This window comes from Oryctolagus cuniculus, chromosome 10 (assembly GCF_964237555.1).
Source record: "Oryctolagus cuniculus chromosome 10, mOryCun1.1, whole genome shotgun sequence".
NCBI lineage: Eukaryota > Metazoa > Chordata > Mammalia > Lagomorpha > Leporidae > Oryctolagus > Oryctolagus cuniculus.
The window spans coordinates 30,456,980-30,482,774 of record NC_091441.1 but is presented as its reverse complement, the minus strand read 5'-3'; the positions used below and the strand labels follow the sequence as shown (position 1 = coordinate 30,482,774).

The window sequence follows — 25,795 nt, the reverse complement described above, 5'->3', positions numbered from 1 at the left end:
AGTAAACCAGTGGATGGAAGACCTTTCTGTCTCTAACTCTATCTCTCAAATAAGTAAGTAAATATTTTTTTTAAAAAAAAAAAGGTTCATGCAAAATGTCTAATCATGAAAAAACTAGGTATGGATTTCAAATTTTTCTGCGTGAAAATAAACATCTTTTAGTTCCATTTTCCATGAACTTTTTGAAGAACCCCTGTATGTGCACAGAAACAAATTAGCTGTGTGCTAATTTATATAATTTATATATTATATAATATGTAACTGATTCTCTTTAGGCAGCAGAAAAACATTTGATTTTTAGTTTATTCGTTTTTGAATATTTAAATTTTCCCAGAAAGAACACATGTGAATTGTGTGCTTAGATTTTTTTCAGTTGTGCTGATAGAGTCTCTGTACCCACAGCTTCCACATATGGGATTCAACCAACCAGAGAGAAAAAAATAAGTTTTAATTCCTGGACATGTATAATTTTTTTGGTCATTATTTTCTAATTAATAGGGTAAAACAACTATTTAATAGAGCATGGACATTGCATTAGCTATTGCAAGCAGTTCAGAGACCATGTAAAGGATACGGGAGAATATGTATAGATTAGATGCAAAGATTACATCACCTTATGTAAGGGACTTGAGTATCTGTGGATTTTGGTATTGCAGAGGGTCTGGGAACCGAACCCCTAGGGAAACTGAGGGCTGACTGTACTAGGTTCAGGTTAGATTATTCAGAGATCTGTTTGCCTAGTAGGTCTTCCTCCTAATAGTGATTACCAAATTTTATAGTATCAGGGGTGGGGAAAAAGGTTTCTGCCAGGGGCCATGTAGATATTTATAACATCATGAAGGGGCCATACAAAATTGCCAACTTAAAAATTAGCTTGGTACAGATCTATTGAATTTTGAGTTCTGCCTGCAGCATTGACTAGCCCTGATCAAATAATTTTGCATGCTTTGTATGGCCCATAGGCTCAACGTTCTCCACCCCAACTTAAAAGCTCAAACTGTGGCTTTCTAATTTGGGTGAGAAGACGAAAAGTGACATGTGTGCTAGTGAGACAGCAATGAAAGCCAGTGCACCAAAGCTGAGGGTGCTCAGTGATAAGTCACGTGGCATTAGTGGGGAAGACATTAACTGACGTGCACACACGGGTAAACAGGCAGGAGGAATACCCACACATCTGTGGCTATTATAAAGAAGTTCACGAAAATGAGAAGCACTCAGTTCATAATCCTGATTACCTATGGGTCCTGGGTGATAAAATAGGAAAGGGACATGTAGGGGATATCAAATGTGTTGAGAGTTTCTTTTATTATTATTATTATTATTTGACAGATAGAGTTAGATAGTGAGAGAGAGACAGAGAGAGAGAGAGAGAGAGAAAGGTCTTCCTTCTGTTGGTTCACTCCCCAAATGGCCGCTATGGCCAGAACTACGCCGATCCAAAGCCAGGATCCAGGTGCTTCTTCCTGGTCTCCCATGTGGGTGCAGGGGCCCAAGCACTTGGGCCATCCTCCTCTGCCCACCTGGGCCACAGCAGAGAGCTGGAGTGAAAGAGGAGCAACTGGGACTAGAACCCGGCACCCACATGGGATGCTGGCACCGCAGGCGGAGGATTAACCAAGTGAGCCAGGGCACTGGCCCCGAGAGTTTCTATTTCTTAAAATGATTCTTAGGCACATGCATGTTTATTATATCATACTTTATAGATCTTAGCATTAGGTAAACAAGGAAATAGCTACCAATGGCTCTTAGAATTTTAAAGTTTTACAGAATCATATTCACTCCCTCTAACTGGTTCATATCCTTCCCCAAAATTAATTCTTTAAAACCCATTCTCAAGAGGCCAGCACTATGGCACAGCAGGTAAAGCCACCGCCTGCAGTACCAGCATCCCATATGGGCACTGGTTTGAGTCCTGGCTGCTTCTCTTCCAATCCAGCTCTCTGCTATGGCCTGGAAACGCAGCAGAGGATGGCTCAAATCCTTGGGCCCCTGCATCCATGTGGCAGACCTGGAAGAAACTCCAGGATCCTGGCTTCAGATGGGTCCAGCTCCGGCCATTGCAGCCATTTGAAAAGTGAACCAACAGATGGAAGACTTCTCTCTCTCTGCCTCTGCCTCTCTTACCTCTGCCTTTCTAATAAATAAATAAATAAATATTTTAAAAAATCCATTCTCAATTCCACTCAGGCATTTATGATATGTTAGCAGACAAACAGAACTATGCATTTTGGGAGAGGTCACCTATTAAAAACATAATAACTAAGAGTCAGTGCAATGTCAAGTTTGATTTGTCTGCCTTGATGCAACCTGCTACTGAAGGCGGCTATGCGATGGGCTTTAAAATCCAGCGGGGCCGGATTGTAGTGGGTTAAGCCTGGAAAGCCAGCATCTCACATGGGTGATGGTTCAAGTCCTGGCTGCTCCCCTTCTGATCTAGCTCCCTGATAACGTGCCTGGGAAAAGCAGCAAAAGACGGCCCAAGTGCTTGGTCCTCTGAAAACCAAAGGAAGCTCCAGGCTCCTGGCTTCGGCCTGACCCAGTCCCAGCCACTGTGGCAACTTGGGGAGTGAACCAGTAGACAGAAGATCTCTGTCTCTCTTCCACTCTCTGTAACTCTGCCTTTCAAATAAAAAATAAATTTAAAAAAATGCAAAGAAGGGCAAGGGCTAAAATCTTCCTGTCAACTCTCTACTCAGCTGTTAAGTGCATTTGTGAAATCAGAGCTGACCTATAAATGCACTATAATGCTTCAAAGTGTAGTGTTTAAAAAAATCAATATGGTTAGGAAAGTGTACTAATTAGACAGCATCCGAGCAATTACAAAGTCAGTATCATGTCAACATAAATTTTTATTACCCTGAGTCTAATATTCATCTAAGACAGGGGCCTCCCAACTTCCTATTAAATATGTCCTTCTCAAATGACCAGATAAAATTAATCAATATCTTCTGCTTGAATTCTGTGGTTAGAGAAATGAATTAAAGGCAGTAAGAGTATATCCAGAAGTAAGAAATAACAGCGGCTTCTAGATTTCAAATAAAAACTGACTTTGGTTTAGTTGCAGACCTTACCTAAGACAGGATACTCTTCCCCAAGAAGTGACAGTAGGATAATTGAAGTAGGTGAAGCAAAAGAAATTTTAATGCCATATACCCGATAATGTATCTTTTCAAGCAGTCTGGGAGAGCAGATGTCCAGGAAATAACTACAGTAAACAGATACTAAACAACTATCACAAGTCAGTTTGCTCCTTTCGAACAAAGACTTGAGAATCACAGCGGCTACGAGCCACAGGTTTAAGTGCATTAAGTCAGCAGGGTTTGCACTAACCCAGGATCTAAAATTAAGGGGCACATAGGAAAAGAGGTGGTTCCTCTCTAAGTGCTGTTTCTGGCCACACAGATTTTACATGAGGACATCCATTTTCAAGAGCCACAGTAAACAATAAGCCATGATATATGAACCTGATAATGAGTTTTAAAGGTCCCTACAGGGGCCAGCGCTGTGGCATAGAAGGTAAAGCTGCCACTTGCAGTGCTGGCATCCCACATGGGCACCGGTTCTAGTCCTGGCTGCTCTACTTCTGATCCAGCTCTCTGCTATGGTCTGGGAAAGCAGTAGAAGATGGCCAAGTGCTTGGGCCCCTGCACCCATGTGGGAGACCCGGAGGAAGCTCCTGGCTCCCAGCTTCAGATCTGGCCATTGTGGCCAATTGGGGAATGAACCAGTGGATGGAGACCCCCCCCCCTTTCTCTCTCTCTCTCCCTCTCCTTCTCTTCGTGTAATTCTTTCAAATAAATAAATCAATCTTTAAAAAAAAAAAAGGTTCCTAGAAACATTCTGATTCCAGGATATCTGCATCAAGAAATTAGCTGTCCTAAAGCCTAAGTCAGAAAGATTCTTTTAGACCCTTGTATTGATAAGAAAAAATTTTTAATATTATTCTTGTAGTTAAATTCAAAGAATTTACCAGGTCATTGAGAAAAAGCAATTTTTCTTTTTTTAAAAAAGATATTTCACTACATTCCTATGTAACATTTTGAACTGTCATAAATTCAAAGGTAAATGATACTGTTTAGTGATTTGACAAGAAATCAAAGTTATAAAAAATGAAAAATGAAATGGAAAAAGGCATAATCTGACTCTAGAGATTTGCAGATAGATTCTGACCAATTTATTTTAGGAAGCAGGAGAACAAGTATGTAGTCTCTTTTAGAAGCAGCAGGAAAGAGTTCATATATGTGAATTGCATATATAGACACAAATATGAAAATTTACATATTGTGTGTTTCTACCAACAGCCATTGGAACATCTCTTATTTGGACAGGTCAAATAGCAACCCCCCAACTCATCACTTCCCAAACCCCAAAGACTTTCTTTTCTTTTTTAAGAAAGCTTTTATTTAATGAATACAAATTTCACAGGACAGCTTTAGGAATATAGCGATTCTTCCCCCCATACCCATCCTCCCACCCCCACTACTGTCCCACCTCCTACTCCCTCTCCCATCCCAGTCTTCATTAAGATTCGTTTACAATTAACTTTATATACAGAAGACCAACTCTATACTAAGTAAAGATTTCCAAAGATTTCCATAATTTGCACCCACACAGACACACACAGTATAAAATACTGTTTGAAAACAAGTTTTACAGTTAATTCTCATAGAACAACTCATTAAGGACAGAGGTCCTACATGGGGAGTAAGTGCACAGTGACTCCTGTTGTTGATTTAACAATTGACACTCTTACTTATGATGTCAGTGATCACCCAAGGCTCTTGACATGAGCTACCAAGGCTATGGAAGCCTTTTGAGTCCACAAACTCCATCAGTATTTAGACAGCACCATAAGCAAAGTGGAAGTTCTCTCCTCCCTTCAGAGAAAAGTGCATCCTTCTTTGATGGCCCCTTCTTTCCACTGGAGTCACAATCACAGGGATTCCTCATGAAGATCATTTTTTGCCACAGTGTCTTGGCTTTCCATGTTTTAAATGCTCTCTTGGGCTTCTCAGCCAGATCTGATGCCTTAAGGGATGATTCTGAGGTCAGAGTGCTCTTTAGGGCATTTGTCATTCTGTAAGTCTGCTGTGTGAACTGCTTCCCATGTTGGAACATTCTCTCCTTTTTAATTCTATCTACTGTTATTACCAGACACTTGGTCTTATTTATGTGATCCCTTTGACACTTAATCCTATCTACATGATCAATTACACACTTAATATGATCACTTTAACACGTAAGATGGCATTAGGGCCAGCGCCGCGGCTCACTAGGTTAATCCTCCGCCTTGAGGCGCCGGCACACCAGGTTCTAGTCCTGGTCGGGGTGCCGGATTCTGTCCCGGTTGCCCCTCTTCCAGGCCAGCTCTCTGCTGTGGCCAGGGAGTGCAGTGGAGAATGGCCCAAGTCCTTGGGCCCTGCACCCCATGGGAGACCAGGATAAGTACCTGGCTCCTGCCATCGGATCAGCGCGGTGCGCCGGCCGCGGCGGCCATTGGAGGGTGAACCAACGGCAAAGGAAGACCTTTCTCTCTCTCTCTCTCTCACTGTCCACTCTGCCTGTCAAAAAAATAAAAATAAATAAAAAATAAAATAAAAAAAGAGATGGCATTAGTACCACCCAGCTTAATGGGATTTGGAGTCCCATGGCAAGTTTTTAGCTTTGCTATTAGAGGTAAGTCCGTGGGAACGTGTGTCAAACTGTACAGCTCCTCCCTCTCTTATTCCCACTCTTAGTTTTTACTGGGATCTATTTTCAATTGGATTTATACACCTATGAATAATTCTATGTTAAAGAGTTCAGCCAATGGTATTAAGTAGAAAAAGAAAATAATAAAAAAATAAGATAATAAACTGTTCCTCAACAGTCAAGACAAGGGCTTTCAAGTCATTGTTTCTCATGGGGTCAACTTCACTTCTACAGGTTTCCTTTAAGGTGCTCTGGTAGTTGTCATAGATCAGAGAGAACATCTGGTATTTGTCCCTGTGAACCCCAAGACTTTCTACTGCACTTCTTAGATTAGAAATCTCGATGTTCTCCTGACTCACTCTTCTTCACCATGCCTCAAACCCAATCATCCATCAAGTCACACTGATGCCACCTGCATCTATTTCTCTTCACTGCTACTGCCTCTATTCTAGTTCAGACTATCATTATCATTCATCAAATAATTTGAAAGTGTGAGCAGATGCATCAACTCTTTTCCACAGCTCGGATTCTCACTGGAGGGAGAATAACGTTTATGTTTTGGTGGATTAGCCTGGATGCTCTTCTCCCTGGGAGACTAGCATGGTCAGTGAAGAACCACAGCAGTCATAATAGAAGATAAAACCGCTGGCATCAGGGCAGGTGCTTGGTATAGCAGTGAAGACACCACTTTGGACACCCGCATCTCACCCGTATCAGAGTGCCAGGATCAAGTCTTGGCTCTGCTCCTGATTGCAGCTTTGTGCTAATGCACACCCTGGGAGGCAGCAGTTGATAGCTCAAGGAATTGGGTTCCTGCCAGTCATGTGGACACCTAATGGAGTTCCTGGCTCCTGGCTTCAGCCTAGTCCAGCCCTGGCTGTTGTGAGCATTTGGGGAGTGAACTGGTAAATGAGAAACCTGTTTTTCAAATAAAAAAATTAATTAAAACCTGTTAACTTTAAAAATTGCAATTTTATTATGAATTACTACTCGAGAATGTTGATTCTCTAAACCAGAAAAACTTCAAGTACCATATTTCAACATGTGATCACTACCAAACAGAACAAAACAAAAAAACTCCAAAAACAAGTCAAATTAATAATAAGTATTTGGTGATTTTGTTGATGTCTGCCCTGATGTAAATTCTAGGAGGCCAGAGGTAGACACATAAAACCTCAGGACAAAGACTGAAGAAGGGCAGAGGGGAGAACACATCAGAGGAAGGACAAATGGCCAGACTTACCGGAATGCTTGATTCAGAACTTGATAATGAAAATGTTCTGGTGCCAATCCTATGACAACAGCATTAGGATCATTTGTTTGTATTCCTGGGAATGGAAACATACATAATAGTTGAAAAGTGAAATTAAAAACAATATTACATTGTATAAGAGAGCAGGTTTAGTCAAGTGCACATTTTTGCTCTAGTCATAATTTGAAGTTTAAGAGATTACCTGCTCAATGTACTTTGGAAGTACAAGACAAAGAGGGACTCTTTCTGTTTTTCCATATTCCTTGTACATGGTTTTACAACTACTTAGTAACTAGATCTGAATTGAAGATTGTAATCTGATGTTCTCAAACAAGTTACAACTTCTAACTCCAAAATGCTTCACTGATTACAATCAACAAGAACAGCCACGAATTCCCCACGAGCAAGAAGATCAATAGCAACTGATGAGGCACCGTGAATCTAAGAGGCAGGGGAAATGAGACTTTCTGACTCAGGATAAATGTGGAAAGCCCTGCAGACTGTGTCATTTTCTACATAATACCACATCTACGTCTAGTTTCATAAACTTTTTTTTCAGCTTTATTTCAATGACTTGGAGTACAGCACCTCATGTCATGATAAGCAGAGTCTTTCAAAATTTTTATTTATTTATTTGAGAGGTAGAGTTACAGAGAGAGGGACAGACAGACAGGAAGGTCTTCCATTTGCTGATTCACTCCCCAAATGGCTGCAATGGCTGGAGCTAAGCCGATCCAAGCCAGGAGTTTTCTGGATCTCCCATGTGGGCCACCTTCCACTGCCCTCCTAGACCAGAGCAGAGAGCTGGATCGGAAGAGGAGCAGCCGGAACATGAACTGGCACCCATATGGGATGCCGGCAGCACAGGTGGAGGCTTAATCTACTGTGCCACAGTGCCGGCCCCTTGATAAACATTTTATAATTAAAGTATGTTTTAAGGTCTTTGGTATCTGGTAACAGGACTTCGGGTATGACATCCAAACAAGTACACTCACCATCAGTTTTTCAAAGTCTAATGAAAATTCTGTAGATTATCCCTATGCAAATTCCTATTTGCTTCTCTTACTGCCTGTAGATACCCAAGCTTTCCAATTTCCTAGCAGGACTAGTATTGAGTAAATTACTTCACTGTAAGGTCTGAGCACTTCTATCAAAAATCCGTTGGCTATATGTATGTAGATTAATTTCTGGGTGCTCTATTATGTTCCATTCTATATATTAGTTTTTATGCCAGTACCATGCTGTTTTAATTACTATAGCTTTGTAGTATGCTTTGAAGTCATGTATTGTGATGCCTCCAGCTTCATTTTTCTTGTTCAGGATCACTTTGGCTATCCTGGGTTCCTGGGCCTTTGGTGATTCCATATTTTAGGATTGCTTCTTCTAATTCTGTAAAGAATGTCATTGGTTTTTTGTTTTTTTTTTTTTATTTGACAGGTAGAGTTATAGACAGTGAGAGAGAGAGACACAGAGAAAGATCTTCCTTCCGCTGGTTCACCTCCCCAAAGGCTGCTACGGCCGGCACGCTGCACTGATCCGAAGCCAGCAGCCAGGTGCTTCCTCCTGGTCTCCCATGCGGGTGCAGGGCCCAAGGACTTGGGCCATCCTCCACTGCCCTCCCGGGCCACAGCAGAAAGCTGGACTGGAAGAGGAGCAACCGGGACTAGAACCTGGAGCCCATATGGGATGCCAGCACCACAGGCAGAGGATTAACCAAGTGAACCATGGTGCTGGCCATCATTGGTATTTTGATAGGGATTGCATTCATTTTGTAGATTGCTTTGGACAGTATAAAACATTTAAAATTTTACACTTTTTTCATGAAGCTTCCATGAACTTCTTGAAATGCCCTGATATTTCAGTCACTTGACTTTATAATTCTTTTATCTAAGTGGTTATATCACTACATGATATAGTGTATTTGCTTTAATGGACTAGTGTGGTTACCTTTTAATTGTCTTCAATTATGTCAAATATTTACATGGTTCTGAAGTCAAAACTATGTAAAATCGCCTCTGCTAATCCCTCCATTCTCTCTCCTTTGGGTAACCATTTCTGTTAGTTTTTCATTTATCTTTTTTTGGATTCCTTTCACAAACATAAGACAAATACATATATAAATGTATTTCCCTCTCATTTTTTCCTACATAGAAAACATATAAGGCTTTTTCTACCTTGCTTTTCTCACTGACTACAGCCTTTGAAGATCATGTGTTATCAGGAGGTAGAACTCTTCATCATCACTTATTTTCTTTTTTTTTTTTTTTTTTTTTTGACAGGCAGAGTGGACAGTGGTGAGAGAGAGAGACAGAGAGAAAGGTCTTCCTTTGCCATTGGTTCACCCTCCAATGGCCGCCGCGGCCGGCGCACCGCGCTGATCCGATGGCAGGAGCCAGGAGCCAGGTGCTTTTCCTGGTCTCCCATGGGGTGCAGGGCCCAAGCACCTGGGCCATCCTCCACTGCACTCCCTGGCCACAGCAGAGAGCTGGCCTGGAAGAGAGGCAACCGGGACAGAATCCGGCGCCCCAACCGGGACTAGGACCCAGTGTGCCGGCGCCGCTAGGCGGAGGATTAGCCTAGTGAGCCACGGCGCCGGCCCATCATCACTTATTTTCAAATACAAAGCACTCCATTTTGTGGATATAGCAGTTTACTCAGAGACCTCTGATGAAAATGTAGGTTGTTTCCAACCTTTTGTTATTACCCATAAGGTAATATTTGTTATCACCCATAAGCGAATAACCTAGTTCATATATCGTTGTGTATTTTTCTAACTATATTTTAGTGACAGATTCCTGCAAGTGCTGCTTCAAATGTAATTTGGTTAGCTATGGCCAAATTCTGCTCCAAAGGTGTTGTGTCATTTTATATTCCCAACAGCAATCAAGTCCTTTAATAAATTTATTTTCAGTAATCTATTTAAATTAATTAAATTAAATTGATTTAGTTCGGTCAAAGTCGGTTTCTGTTTCTTACAAGTAGTGACTCTGATCCACTGGTTTATTAGTATAAGTTCTGAGGTCCTGCCCAGTGTATGCCTGTGCTGAAATTCCCTATTATGATTTGAAAAGCCATCACATGATTTTATAATAAACATACTTACATGCATTTTTCTATATTGTATCATTTCACTTGACTGTTTACAAAAAGAAGCAATGTGACAAAGCTTTACAAAACAATATTTTTCCAGAATCTATTAACTTTCCAAAACAAAAAACAATTTTATTTTCTCTTGATTGAAAAAATTTCCCTTTCATTATAATACCTTCATACTACCCAGAATGACATGTATTTTTATACAAGGAAATCTTGGTTATTTCATTTAATCAAGTTAATGTGGTGGCTCCTGGACGGGAGGCTTATACCTCCAGGTAATTCTGACCTGTGCTTTCTTAAGCCAACGGTAACAATGCATTAGATTGTAAAACTAACAGAGGGGCCAGCGCTGTGGCATAGCGGGTAAAGCCGCTGCCTGCAGTGCCAGCATCCCATATTGGCACCGGTTCGTGTCCCGGCTGTTCTACTTCTGATCCAGCTCTCTGCTATGGCTTAGGAAAGTAAAAGAAGATGGCCCAAGTTTGTGGGCCCCTGCACCCACGTGGGAGACTCGGAAGAAGCTCCTGGCTCCTGGATTCTGATTGGCGCAGCTCCAGCTGTTGCGGCCAATTGGGGAGTGAACCAGCGGAGGGAAGACCTCTCTCTCTGCCTCTCCTTCTCTCTCTGTGTAACTCTGACTTTCAAGTAAATAAATAAATCTTAAAAACAAACAAACAAACAAACAAAAAAAAACTAATGGAGCGGATTCTAACCAGCTTCAAAATCAAAGAAAAAAAAAAGAAGTAATCTAAATAGAAAATACAACGTATCTCTACAGTACAATTAAGTATCATTTAACATAAACACATATACAGATATACTGAGTTACTATGTAATGTGTTTCACTTACCGTGGATTGTAGTCAAAAAAGGCTTGAGAAACATACAACTTAGTTTCAAACTATTTCAATACTGTTGACCATCTCAATAGTAACATGGAAATCAGAATAAACAACACGTCTAAACATGCAGTTTTATGAGTGATTTCTAAGCAGATATAAAGAAACAATTTTTAAATCTCGCCACGTCGCCCCCACCTTTGAAATCAGGTAGTGCCCGGTCATCAACTAGCAGCATGGGCCGGACTTGCTTCTGCTCTACCAAACTCCTGGCTGCCGTCAGAGATGTGAATATTTCATCTTCAGAGATTTCAAACTCCAATTTTCTCAACCTTTCCAACAGGTCTTGCTTGCTCTCTTTGGTCGTATTGGTCACAAACCTAACCATGACAGAAGTACCACGTAACCTGCAGAGTAAAATCCAGAAGTCAACAGGTGGGTCCTACATTCTAGCCCCATGAAGATCTCCTAATCTGGGAACACTGTGCCAAAGGGTAGAAAATGAAGGATAAGCCACCAAGTGTTTTTATGGTCAAAAAGCTTTTTAAAATCTACCCAGAACTGCTTGGAAATTGTCTACCATCTGGGCTGTTTCACCTCTAAAAGTTGCAAAGTTGAACTGAAAAATACCTACATCTGCCCTTTTGTGAAGGCCTTCTACACTTCAACTGCATTGTGGCACAGTTCACTGAAGAGGGAGAAACAAACCTCAGTAAGCACTGTGTTCACAGAATATGTGAGGTGCAGGCTGTCAGTGTCCACTGGCGCAACCTCCCTTCCTAAAGCTGAGACAACTGAGGCCTGCAGTTCGGGGACTTGCCCAGATTGACACAGGAGGCAGCGGTGGGGCTGAGATGGGAATGCCAACCACCTGTGTCCTGGACACTGATCTCCTGTACTAGGAGAACACAGGATACCTCAGGATGTCATTAGAAACTGGCAAGCCCTAATGTGTTAATGTTTGTAAATGGAAACTAGAGGGAGAGCTTAAAGAAACATTCCAACTTTGCTTTTCCCTTCAACTACTTACATGCAAGTTTGATTTGATTCCTTGATCTGCTTTTGAAACCTAAGCTGACAATAATGTATCAGAAAAAGAATACAGGATGGTGTAGCCTTCTTAAAAATCAAAGTTGGGGCCAGCGTTGTACAGTGGCAGGTTAAGCTGCTGCCTGTGACGCTAGCTTCCCAAATCTCTGTGATCCGCTTCTGACTGAGCTCCCTGCTAACAGACCTGGGAAAGCAGAAGATGGCCCATGGAGGTGGGCCCCTGCCAAACGGGGCTCTGATCTGGGTTCCGGGCTTCAGCCTGGCACAGCCCTGACTGTTACAGCCACTTAGGCAGTGAACCAGTAGATGGAAGATCTTTCGCTAACTCTGCCTTTCAAATAAATAAATCCTTTTTAAAAAAAAAAAAAAAAAAAAGTTGTCTTGATCCCACAGTATTTTACAAGATCTAAAAATAAGCTTAATTTAATGTAATTTAGAATTCTGTATTAATAACTGTTGCTTTTAATTCTATGCTTGCCCCCAAAGGCCACAAGGCATAAAGCAGTAGCCACAATTCAAAACAAATAAGCAAATAAAACAGAAGAGATTTTAAGTATTCATCTAAAGCATGTTAATTTGTATGATTAAGTAGTTCACTGTATTCATGACCACCTCTGTAACATCTGTGTAGAAGCTTTTCTGCAAAACACATTGAATTTGGTGGTTCAGCTCTCAAAAAAAGGTGAGGGGGTATTACTTCAACATAACCATCATCCTAAAACTGAGTAAGTGTAAGTATGAAATAACCACATCATTTTTAATGAGGTTTATTTTACTAGTCCCTCATCTTCCCATAGTCTATTTGTTTCTATAGAAACCCACATGGGCAGTGCCAGCGTAGAGATTTCCCTGGGATGGAGCTGCCAGAGGCAGGAACAGACAACGTAGAGGCTGCTGCCCTTGTGGAATGGCAGGCTGGTGGTTCACACAGCTAGTTACAGATGTCATTGTTCATCAGAAAGGAAAAGATTTTTCCTACAGTGCAGCATACAAAGCTTGGCTTTAGTGCAGAAAGAAGCTCTGTCCTCAGGAGCAAACTGATCAATAGATATCCACCCTGTCCCTAGAAATCCTGATTCGGAGACAGACACGTCAAGGACTTAAGAGCAAAGTCCAGCTGCACAACCAATTATACACTGTCCACCATTTCTCGGTTTCCACCGACACCCATGGGATCTGCAAGTCTGTTTTCACTTCTTGATTCCCCCAATGGGCAGTAAACTACTTGACAGAGTGTGAAGTTTCTCCCTCTCTTTTGTCCTAAAACCAGGCACTTTGATACTTAACTAGTTGTGAGATTTCCTGAGTAACAGCATATAATGAACATTTTAAGGTTGGAAAATGGTTAAGTCCCACCAGGCTAAAAACTGCTGATTTTGGAATCGTCTCTAAATTACTTTAGGATGATGATGCTTAATACTGGCTATTGTTTCCTTTTTTGAAAAAAAAAATATTTATTTGAAAGGCAGATTTAGAGACAGAGAAGGAGAGACAGAGATCTTCCATCCTCTGGTTCACCTCCCAAATGGCTGCAATGGCCAGGGATGTGTCAGGGTCTCCCACGTGAGTCAGGGGCCAGGAACTGGGGCCATCTTCCGCTGCTTTCCCAGGTACATTAGCAGGGATCTGGACTGGAAATAGAGTAGCCAGGATCCAAACAGGTGCCCATATGGGATGCCAGCACTGCAGGCAGAGGCTTAACCTGCTATGCCACAGCGCCAGCCCCTGGCTATTGATTTTTATCAAGACACTCATAGCAAGCATTCACATTCAGTTCATTTTTACATGCTTTTGCTGTGTATCCCCAATTTGTACCCAGACACATGTTTGGTACATCAGAAACAGAAGGTAAATCTCTAACTCTGAAGCATTTAGTTCATGGAAACAATTTTAGAATTTTAAGTCCTTTAATTAAACTTCAGTTGAGCAGTTGCACACTCAATATTAGATCTTAGGTGAAGTAGGAGGGGCAGGACTAGGCCTGTTTGTGTATTATGTGATTTTAGGATTCCTTTATGGTTTTTCCAATGCTATTTATTTCTTATTTTAGAATCTTGAGTTTTCATTTCCGAATTTACATTACTTAGAAAAAGACAAACAGAGAAAGAGACAGAGACACAGAGAGAGAAAGAACAAAAAGACTACAGAGGAAAAGGCCAAACCTAATAAAGGCTTAGCGAACAGTGTTTGGCAGATATTACAATGCATACATCTTCAAGCTAAACCCAAGGCAGCTCCTGTGTATATGGTAGGCTGGTGAAATGCCATCTCAGGGCCATCCACTAAGCTAATCATCTGCCTTGGCAAATGGCACTTACAAACATATTTGTCAGCTGAACCTGGAGGATAGCTTGCCTTTTAAGAGCTTCCTGGGCGCCTGGCACAGCTGCATCTTCAATGTGAAGTGTGCCACTGAGATCTACCAAAACAGCTTTTAATGCACGGCGTGCTGCCATCCTTCATTCCCTAGGAGAGAGCAAATGAAATTAAAAATACAGTTTAGGAAACAATGGACAATTAAAAACTGGTAAGCCTTCAAAAATATCATTCATATCCAGAAAGATACTGCTTGGTGTTAAGCTGCTTCTCTTTTGGAAAAAAAAAAAGTATTTTAAAAATCCAAAATCCAAATTTTGATGCATAAAACTTATGACACTTAATGTTTTTCTTTTAATCTTGAATTAAAATTGTAGTAAGAAAAATGCTAAAAGGGATGTTACTATTTATTTTCAGATTTCTTAAAATAACTCTTTGGTGAACGATTCACTTACTTTAAATTTCACTGATTTATACATTTGAAAGGCAGAGACATACAGAAAGAGATCTTCCACCTGCTGTTTCACTCTCCACATGCCCTCAAGAGGCAGGGCCAGAACCTGTTAAACTCAGGAGCCTTGAACTCAACTTGGGTCTCTAATCTGGAACCTGGGCCATCACCTGCTGCTTCCCAAGGTGTACATTATCAGGAAGGTAGAACCGGGAGCGGAACCAAGACTCAAACCCAGGCACTCTGAATGTAGAGGAGGGTGTCCCAAGGAGCATCTTAATCTCTGCACCAAACGCCCACCTGTTTTATTTCTAAATAGGAAGAGTGTGTGGATGGAGCAAAGTCTTCTTATCTTTGCTTCTGTACAATGAAAATGTTCTAAATGCCTGTACATCCTGAAGTGGTCAAGAAGCCACCAGTACTGAGAGGTCATGCAGGAGACGTCAAATTATACAATAATCAAGGAAGGAGACTGCTTACCTTACCTTACAATGTTCAACTTTCCCTTTGCATATTTCCCTTTAAGTAATTTCTATTATGAGTTATAACATATATAAGAGTGTAAGATCAAGATAGTAAGGGGGATGGGTAAGAATGGTAGGGAAGCTGGAGATGGGCATGGGACTTCATTTTTGTTTTTGAAAATCAATCATTTATTCAGTCATTTCTTCTATCAGTTGTTTTTATAATATCAGACATATAAAAAAGGTATCAAGGATAATACAACCCTTTTACTCATCATTCACCTTCAGAAATAAAACATCAGAGATACAGTTAGAGCCCTCTGTACACCCTTATCCAATTCTCCTTCTCCCCAATTTGAGAGAGAGAGAGAGAGGAGAACAGTGAACAGAATGTGGGTCAAGCACACTCCTATCCACTGGTTCATTCCCCAAATGACTGCAGTGGCCAAAGGCCCAAGACCAGCAGCCGGGAACACAATGCAGGTATCCAGTGTGGGTGGCAAGGATTCAATTACTTGAGCCAACACCTGCTGCCTCTCATAGCCTACATTAGCAGGAAGCTGGAATTGAGAGCCAAAGCCAGGATCGAACTCAGACACTGATGCAGGAGGTGGGCATCTAAACCAGCAGCTTAACTGCTAGGTCAAATACCTGTCCCCCTTCTCCTTTTGACATATTAAGTGTTATATCGATGGGACTGTGTACATGGGTCAACTTGTTCTATTACTGCACACGATATGTGTGACATGAATCTATGTTAAATCAGGCAGTTGTGTTTACTTTTGCATTCCTGTATGGTATTCTGGTACATAAATACATAAGAATTTATCTGTTCTCCTAATCATGAACATTCAGGTAGCTTTACATAGTCCATGGTAACAGAGTGCTTCTGAAACATCCTTGTACACGTCAGGGCAGGGGTGAGAGCCTCTCTCTGGGGTCTCGCAGGGTCTGTGCAGGTGTACGCATCTCTCATCCTTGCAGGATACTGTTAAGTTGCCCCATCCATTTGTAACCCCGCCCCCCCAGGCAATGTTTAGTGAGCACTTACTATGTGCCAGGCCCTGAGGAAATGGCAGAGGGAAAAGGGTCAAAGCCCCTGGGAGGAGCCTGGGAGACAGAAACAGGCCATTCCCACCACCTGCGGAGAACTGTGGGCGGACCTTCCAGGGCGGCAACAGATCTTACTTTTGGACAGATGGTGAGTAGGAAACAGGTCTCTCCTTCCTGCTTAGTTCTGAGATGTGACTTAGATAGATCAAGACAGGTGCAGGAGTTGGTCCTGGTGCTGCCTCAAGTTCATTGTGAGACTGCAGCCAAGTATACTTTGGGGCCCATGTTTGCCCTCAATATGTGAAGCAAGGAGGCAAGATGGAGGCTCTATCCTTATTGCCTACAGTCAGGAAGTCCAGGCTTCAAGAATCATTGTGGTAGATTAGCCTCCAGAGCCTTGAACTTCTCCTTATCAACCTGGACTTGCTAATGCCCACTAGGCCTATCTCCCACAGCTGCCAGGAATCCTCTAGACTGCCCAGTGTTATACTTGCAAATGTTACTCTCCCTTAGGTGTGGTCCTATCAGGCAGCAGAGGGATGGTGAAGATGACACCTGAATTCTCTGTCAGCTTCTGGTTTTTACCTCCATCTCTCCTACCATTTCTGCTGAGTGTCTTCCCCAGAACCTGCTCTCATTGCAAGTCAGCCACCTCCATACACAGGGTATATATACAAAACATAAATGGAACCACAGCAAGGCCTGGAACTGAAGCAAGTGCTTCAGAATCTGCAAGTGGCCAGTACATGCCACATGTCCTGGGCATTCTGGAGAACTGCATTTCTGCATAGTGGTATGGGTGGGGCTGTACTCCAGCTGGATCCAAGAACCCCAGCAGCGAGAAGGTCCCCAGGCCTCCTTTCCCTGTACATGCTCCCCAAATCTAAGCAGAGGATTCCCCTCAGCAAGCTGGAACCAGAAGCCCAAGCAAGGGTGATGCAGATGTGGGGGAAGTGGTGCCAGGTGGTGAGGGTTGGACAGGTCCAGGGCTCAGGGTCAGCTAAGTGACCCTGGCCAAGTGTGTTCATCACCCTAAGGCTCATTTTCCTCACCAGTTAAAGGGGATGAGTAAGAGTAAATACCAACAGGGTTGAGGGTTCACTGGGTTACAAGAACGCCTAGCAGTCAAAAGCATACAGTAGGAACCTGAAAGATAGGAGCTTTCTTCCTCCTCCCACTCACTGCTGTGCAACAGGTACCCTCCTCCCACCACAGATGGCCAGGGGACACGGACCAGGACAAGTCAGCTGCTAGAAAAGCACCTGGGAGGAATCCGTGGAGAAAGAAGCAGAAATAGCTAACATTTATTTATTGGATGCCATGCGTGTTCTTCACTGTGAAATGCTCTACTACCTTGATCCCTTCATTTAAACTTCTCCACTGTCGCTCCCCCTCTTCGTGGAGGAACAACACAAGACCCTGCGCTGTTCTTTTGTCTGCTCGGCCCTCCCCGGGTTTGCTACTGGTTCTTCCCGGGTTGGCTACCGACCCTTCCACCTCCGTGGAAGGGCGGTTCCCCCTGCCACTTTCCCCACTTCCGCGGGGGAGCGGCACACCGCCGGCCGGCTCTCTCGGGGGCTGCTCAGGTGTTCCTTCAGATAGATGTTCCTGGTGCATGTTGTCTCTCTCCTCCTTTATAGTCCTCTTCCACCAATCCCAACTCTGCTACCCACACGCCGAGTACGCTGCTCTCCTCCAATCAGGAGCAGGTCCTACAGTTTATTGGTTGAACTGGAGGCAGCTGTGTAGAAGCTGTTTCCTCCTCTCCCAGCGCCATATTGTGGGAGAGCAGATGCATAGAATAAGTCTTAATTCCAGTAACAGTCTAGTCCGAGTTGCTCCCCACACTCCACTATCCCAGAGGAGGAGTAGAGCACTGGTAAGTTACCAACTTTGACTCCGAGGCACGTTCTCTTGTTATATATTCCAATTTAAATGAAATCAGCCCCCAAATGGAAGAAAAGCAGAAATTAACCTAGCCAAGAAAACTTCTGCACACAGCGTTCTGATTCTTGTTCCTTCAAGAGGTCACATTCAAACAGCAAGACCTGCAAGGAAACCTTGGGCTTAATTTGTAGGCTTTTGTTGGTAATGGTAGTGGTTTCATTCTGAAATGATTCTGTGTATATTGTAGGGTTGGGGAAATAAATCAGGGTTCCCAAGTGGGAGAACAGAGGTGTAAACATTGAATAAGAGAGAAGAACCTGGCACTGTGGCTCTGACCACAAAAAGGACCAAGAAGTAAAAACTCTCCAAGAGCTCTGAGCACACTAAAGCCCACTACACAGAACCAGGGCACAGGCAGGGAAAGTACACACTGTTCTGCCCACAGACGGAGACACACGGGACAATCCGAAGGGGCTGCCACTGGCCAAATATGAGGCAATCTGCACATCAAAATGAAACATGGCAGGAATGAATAACACACTAAGCTAAAAAAAAAAAAATCCATGACTCCATGCTAACACTGAAAATATTTTAAAGGATGAAAGGGGCAAGTCATTAATAGAAGAATGTCAATGCAGGAGGAACGCTAGAACTGGAAAATCAACATTTTATGACCACCACACTAACAACTGAGTCAGGCAGCAATCATCCTTGAATGCTCAACAATGAGTGAAAATTTACTGGGAAATAGTATATTCACCAGGCTCAAAGAATCACCCAGATTATGACCACTCGTTACAAAGGAGAAAAGATTCCTTTACAGTGGAGAAACCTGTGAGCCACCTTAACCAAGCGATCCAGTTACCACCACTGACAGTGCTGTCAGCAGAGACATCAACTATCTCCTGCCTGGCGGGGAAGTCAGACTGTTCCTCGGGCCTCCATTCGATGTGTGGCAGTTTAAAAATTCTTTAATTCAAGATACACTCATTGCACCACAAGACAAGACAGGCAAAATGGAGACAAAGCATTTTGTTTTTATATGCAGAGGAACCTAAAACTACTTCTCTCAAAGTCCAACTCTGAGGAGACACACTTAATATGCAATAAAAAATGTTACCTCTGAAGGTGATTAAACAACAAAATTAACACAAGGCTAGAAAAATGACAACAGTAAGAACTGCATGGTTTGAAACCAAACATCCAAGTAGAACCAGGGAACTCTCATATGCATACTGATAATCTGAATCCTCACTGAAGTATCCACAAAGGCTTAATGTTACCAGAACAGATAAAAAGCCTGTATCCTTTGCTCCCATCAGCTCCACAGGACATACCTTTTAATTTCAATGTGTCCTTCTGGAACACCTAAAACAAAAACTGAACAAACCAGAACAAAGCTAAAGTATCCCACTCAAACTTCAAAACATACTTCCTCCATGGGTCTATTCTGAACGCTTCTGCCATGATCTCTGCTCTTGTCTGAATCTACGATTATGTAGGTTACCTGGACCACAAATTATTATTTGATAAATGTAGTTACCCCTTGGTACCCCTAGAGGATATGGTACCCTACTCCACAGACAGACACCCACAAATTCCCAAGTCCTCTATATAAAGTGTTGCACTATTTGCATACAATCATACAATTTATATACATCCTCCCATATACTTTAAATCATATCTAGATTACTTATAATACCTAATACAACTTAATGCTATATGCACAGTTGTTCTATATTGTGGAGGGAATGACTAAAAGAGTCATTGGCTCTGTGGATACAGAACCACAAGCAGACATGGAGGCCAACTGTAAAAATAAAATACCACTCCTGGCATGAAGCGCCAGCATTCCATATGGGCGCCAGTTCTAGTCCTGGCTGCTCCTCTTCCAATCCAGCTCTCTGGTGTGGCCTGGGAAAGCAGCAGAAGATAGCCCAAGTCCTGCGGCCCCTGCACCCACATGGGAGACCCGGAAGAAGCTCTTGGTTCCTGGCTTCAGATTGGCACAGCTCCGGCCGTTGCAGCCATCTGGGGAGTGAACCAGCGGATGGAAGACCTCTCTCTCTGTCTCTACCTCTCTCTGTAACTCTTTCAAATAAATAAAATGAATCTTAAAAAAAAAAAATACCACTGTCAACCTCAAAAGAATCAGAAAGGCTACCAAGGTGGCCCATGTTCTCTGTTTCTCTTGGGTCCACATCTCACCACGCCCCATAACTTGAGTGAATTAGATGGGACATCCCTTGAAAAGAACCATAGACGGTGGTACATATTCAATGCAAAGAAAACCAGATTCTCTCTCATTCCAAGAAGAACTCTTCCAAATACTTCAGAGGACATCCGCCCCTGATTATGGAAGGGAGTCTCAACCTGGCAAGTCTCTTCACCTTCAAAACCACTCTTTTCCCTGCGGTCCTTATGAGCCAAGGGCAGCAGCAACAACCCAGATGCCACAGCATGTCAGTTCCACCTCTTCAGTCGCCAATCCACTCATTTTGTTACTAAAACTCAGCTGTGAAGCCATCATCCCTCATCTGGCCTGCCTGAACCACTTCCTACATGTCCTCTCTGCTTTGCATCTTACTTCCACCCCAAAATCTATGTCCTGAATGCACCAACAAGACCAAAGGAGCTGCAGGTGCCTGGGGTAGGCCTGCAGCCCTCACAAGCTGTGTGAAACTGCACAAGTGTCCTAACTGCTCATCCTCAGTTTCTCCATTGCTAAAGCAGAAAGAATAACACACTGTTAATGGATGACAGGAAGATTAAAGAAAATAAACCTGGAGCTCCCTGTGATGCCAGCATCCTAAGTGAGCACGGGTTCTTGAGTCCCAGGGCTCCAGTTCCCTGCAATGGGCCTAGGAAAGCAGCAGCAAATGGCCCAAGCTATTGGGCTCCTGCTACCCACATGGGAGACCCAGATGGAGTTCCTAGCTCCTGGCTTCCACCTTGCCTTGCCCAGCCCTGGCTACTGAGGTCATCTAGGAAGTAAACCAGCAGATGGAAGATCTTTCTCTCTTGTTTCTCCCGCTCTGTCTGCCTTTCAAAAAAAAAAAATCTTTAAAAATATATATATGACACAGGCCGGCTCCGCGGCTCAACAGGCTAATCCTCCACCTAGCGGCGCCGGCACACCGGGTTCTAGTCCCAGTCAGGGTGCCGGATTCTGTCCTGGTTGCCCCTCTTCCAGGCCAGCTCTCTGCTGTGGCCAGGGAGTGCAGTGGAGGATGGCCCAAGTGCTTGGGCCCTGCACCCCATGGGAGACCAGGAGAAGCACCTGGCTCCTGCCTTCGGATCAGTGCAGTGCGCCGGCTGCCGTCCGCGGCGGCCATTGGAGGGTGAACCAACGGCAAAGGAAGACCTTTCTCTCTGTCTCTCTCTCTCACTGTCCACTCTGCCTGTCAAAAAAAAAAAAAAAATATATATATATATATGACACAAAGTCCTAAAACAGTGTAACTTGGGGATTTGAGAAAAACATATAAAAATAAACACATATTGTGGAATATAATTCAAAATTACAAAAACACTTAAAACAAGAGAGTTCAATAAAGATTTTTGCTTGGGAAGTTGGGGCTCTTCAGAGCATGCCCGGCCAGGCCCAACGAGGAATAGTTCTCTCCAGAGATGCTTCCCTACGTGGTTCCAGGCTTTTCTGGAAGTCTTAAATGTATTCAATAGATGATATCACTGTCACTCTCCACAGTCCTCCGGAGAGCGCCACGATGGACAGACCCCTGCCTGACCTCTGCAACCCCTTGGTTTGCACTCTGGGCTTACAAGTCTCACGGCCTCACCTCCCGCCCTCGTCAGAAACCCACCGTCAGTGCCTACGTGGCCCCCATCCTCCTCCCAAGCCTGGCCTCAGATAAGGTTCGTCCAGCCCTGCGCGGCCTCCCCGGCTCCAGGCCGCCTCGCCCCGGGCTGGGCCTGCGGCCTCGCGCGCCCCTTACACTTATGGCTCCGGACCCCTCACCGCGGAGCGCCAGGCACAAAGCGGGGGAGCTCAATAAGGTCTGTCCGTGACCCAAGCTCCCGAGTCCTGGCCTCTGGAGCCGAGCGGCCGAAGGTCTCTATGCGGCACACGCCAGGCGGACCCGAAGGGACACATTTCCAGGGACGACCCCCGGGCTGGAGGCGCAGCCTGCCCGGGAGCCCCACCCCTAGGTCCGCGCCGCTCGGCCGCAGCGCCCGGCTCCCCGCTCTGCGCACGCGCGGTAGGCCGCGGACGAGGAGGTCAGGGCGGCGCGGCGCGTCCGGGACACAGCGCGGGGCGGCCTAGGGGCGCCGCCGCAGGCTCCCTGAGCCCTCTCATAAGCAATGCAGCCCCTGAATGGGCGTGCGACCACCCGCCGCCTCTCCCGCTGCCTCCTCTTCCGTCCTAGAGCGGCTCCTCACCCCAAGCCGCACGCCGTCCTCAGGAAGAGCCCGCGCAGCCGCCAAGCCGCTGTCGGCCGGACGCCCCGGCGCGCCGGAAGTCCCGCCCCGCCGCGCGCTGGTCCTCGGCCTGCGCGGCCGCTGAGAAGCGGGAGGAGCGGTGGCCTGAGCCCCGCGAGGTGCGGGGAGGACAGGCGTTAGCCTCTGCGGAGCCGCTGTCTTCCCTCCCACGGTGCCCTTGGGGAACCAAGCATTAACTTTCTCTGCCTCTCGTCCATTTTCGAGAGGTAACTCGGAGGTCATCTCCTTGAAGTCTCCCAGCCTCCTTAATCTTCCACAGCTTCTGGAATGGCATCTGGCACTTAGAGCGGCATCCCTGGTTTCCCGCCTCGGCTTTTGCAAAACCTTGGGGTGTGGCGCTTCCCAGCCCGCCCCCCAGAACTACCACAGGCCTTGCCCACCTGCGCTAGGGAGCGGGATCTGGGGCCCCGCACGTTCAGAGTCCCTCCGTCTCTCCTCTTGATCCAAGTACATGACTTGATCACCCTTATGCACTATGAAGATGACGATGTGAACAGCTTTTCTGGAGCAGTTCTTGTCTCCCGCAGGAGCAAGAATTTCTCGATGAGATGTGGAAGTTAGCTGAGGACTGAGATTCAGGCATAGACAAGAGAGCTACGCTCCAGGTTTGGGGGCATCCTTTTATATGATCTGTAGGCAGTGTGATGTCGGGGGCAAGATTTAATCGAATATTCACGGGAGTAGGTTTGGGCTGGGGTGGGAGTATGGCCCGTTTCCTTGCCCTTTTTTGGAAACTTCGGTAGTGTCATGGCATCAGGTGGTGCATGATGGGAGTAGGAGTGTCAGCCATGATAATCTTATAATGACCTTATAATGAGGTGGAAGTCATGCAGAGCCACTGTCAACCATGCTTGGGGAAAGCTGAGTGCTGCAGTCCACCGTTTGGGAGCTGAACCCCTTCTGTCCGCCGCACTAGAGGCCTTTGCTTTTCTTCACCGCTGGGTCAGGAGATGGTTTTTGTCCTACTCCTATTTAAGTGGAAATGTTTTGTGTGGGTGCCTAGTTGGTTGAAGGAAAAAAACCTCTTTCTGAACCACTTGAATCTTTGAGATTAAGGCCCACCAAAGGATTTTAAGCAAGTGGGTAATATGTGGTTTTCTAAATGCTTACCCTACCTGCAATATGGCAAATGGATAGAAGAGGGGCCAGAATGGATGAGAACAGAAAAGAGGATATTGCAGGGTTAGGAGAGAAGCTTTAGCTAAAATGTGTGCCAAAGAAGCAAAGAAGACACATTCAAGAGACCTTTGGGAGGTGGTCAGAAACTGGCAATAGATTAAATTAAGGGAGAGGAAGGCCTCTTAAAAAGATAACTAAATTAGTAGGTTCCAGGCTTGGGCAATTGAGGTAACTGGTGGTGTCATTCACTGTTGTGCAATGGTATAGCACCAATGGCTTCTTCCTCACCCAGAGACTCGCCCAGTGGCTCTGCTTGCCACAGGGCAAGATGAGTTTAGAAGGGATGGGACACCCCAGCTCTCTGCTGTGGCCTGGGAGTGCAGTGGAGGATGGGCCAGGTCCTTGGGCCCTGCACCCGCATGGGAGACCAGGAGGAAGCACCTGGCTCCTGGCTTCGGATTGCCGCAGCGCTGGCCATAGCAACCACTTGGGGGGTAAATCAATGGAAAAAGGAAGACCTTTCTCTCTCTCTCTCTCTCTCTCACACTGTGTAACTCTGCCTGGGGGGGTGGGGGATGGGACATCAAAAGGGAAGGCAGAATTCAGAAAAAAAAAAAAAAAATGGGGTAAAAAAATAACCTTAAGGAGAATTGGAGGTGAAACAGGACTAAAACAAAACCAGTAGGATTCCAAAACTTATCTTGATCATTAATACTCTTGGCCATGGCTCACTGTGTGCTAGGTCATTGCACAAAGTTTTTTCGCAATATCTGACATCTAATGACCAATCAGGGACCAAGGAAAATTTTAGGGAAAAAAGAATTCCATTTTACTTAGTATCCAAAATTTTTGGTAGTAACTTTGAAGTAAGTCAATGAGAAAGGGATTTATTTCAGAAACGTTTTATTGTACTAAACTTCTCTTACATCTAGAATCAAAGATTAGTTATCTGAAAAAGATACACATACATAAAAACCATCTGGACCAGACTTCCTGCTTTGAAAGTTATTGACCAACTTTACAGATGAGGCAACCAAAAACCACTGAAATTTATTTGCCCTAAATCACATGGTAAAGGTTTTGCTTGGTATATTAGAAATATCCTGCCTCCTACTCTTACTATATTGTTTTCTTTCAAGTCATTTCATACCAACACAAGTGACTACATGTACCTGAACACAGCTTAGCACAGCACAGCACTGCCTACTCTTACTGTATCTAAATCAGAGATTTCAGAAAAAAAGACTTCTAGTCATGTTTTTGAAAAGTTAGGGGTTTGTGGAAATGCCTTGGAAAGCTTGACCAGAGTGGGATGGAGGCTAAAGAGTGGGCTTTTGGGCCTCAGCTCTGCTTCAACTAAAAATATAAGTAATAGACCTGTTCTCATCTATTTTATACATTGGAGCATTTCAGTTCTGCTGGAATTCCTTTGCAAATCTGGATCTTCTATCAACAAAGTTTGAAAACCACTATATTTGGTTAAGGATTAGGGTATGGATTTGGTTGGATCCAAACTAGACTCAAAACTTCATGGCATTTCAGAGGCATACAGAAAGACCAAATACATGGGACCATATAAACATCTTGGATAATTGTAGCCCCGAATGATTACAGTTAATCCTGAGGATGGATGACAGAGGGTGTGGGCAGGCAAGTAGGCACTTAAAATTACTGTCTACTCAAATAAGATACTGTTGGGGTAGGCACTTGGTACAGCAATTAAGATGCCACTGGGGATGCCTGCATGCCATATCAGAGTGCTGGGTTCCACTCCCAATTCTAGTTTCTGGCTCATGTGCACTCTGGGAGACAGCAGTGATGGCTCAAGTAGTTGGGTCTTTATCACCCATGTGAGAGACCTAGATTGAGTTCCAGGCTCCTGACTTTGGCCTGGCCCAGCCTCAGCTATTGGAGACATTTGGAGAATGAACCAGCAGATGGGAGATCTATCTCACTGCCTTTCAAATAAAAATTTTAAAAATGAGATACTATAGTTAATGAATCATAACTGTTCTGGAGAAACTTGGATTCACATGCAAGCTTAAGACTTAGCTTTACCCACATTAAAACTGGAATTGTAGCCTCCAGAGATTGAAGTCTGATGTTCAGGGCTTCAG

The 25,795-nt window shown here is 44.2% G+C and overlaps 1 protein-coding gene across 10 annotated transcripts in view; it reads right to left on the bottom strand.

Annotated features, from left to right (window-relative positions):
* The window catches only part of HDHD2 (haloacid dehalogenase like hydrolase domain containing 2), a 38,507-nt gene extending 15,919 nt beyond the window's left edge, over positions 1-22,588 (bottom strand). Inside the window, exons 1-4 of one of the 10 annotated variants that reach the window (XM_070050239.1) lie at positions 22,500-22,588; positions 14,283-14,393; positions 11,076-11,284; positions 6,935-7,019 (exon numbers count right to left, since the gene is read on the bottom strand). In XM_070050239.1, the coding sequence (XP_069906340.1) occupies positions 6,935-7,019; positions 11,076-11,284; positions 14,283-14,383 (395 nt within the window). In that variant the 5' untranslated portion in view covers positions 14,384-14,393; positions 22,500-22,588. Of the gene's footprint in view, positions 1-6,934; positions 7,020-11,075; positions 11,285-14,245; positions 14,394-21,922; positions 22,308-22,499 lie in introns of those variants that run through there. The other 9 variants (XM_008261275.4, XM_070050241.1, XM_051851980.2 and 6 more) reach the window with 9 other exon arrangements.
* Positions 22,589-25,795: the final 3,207 nt, after the last annotated feature.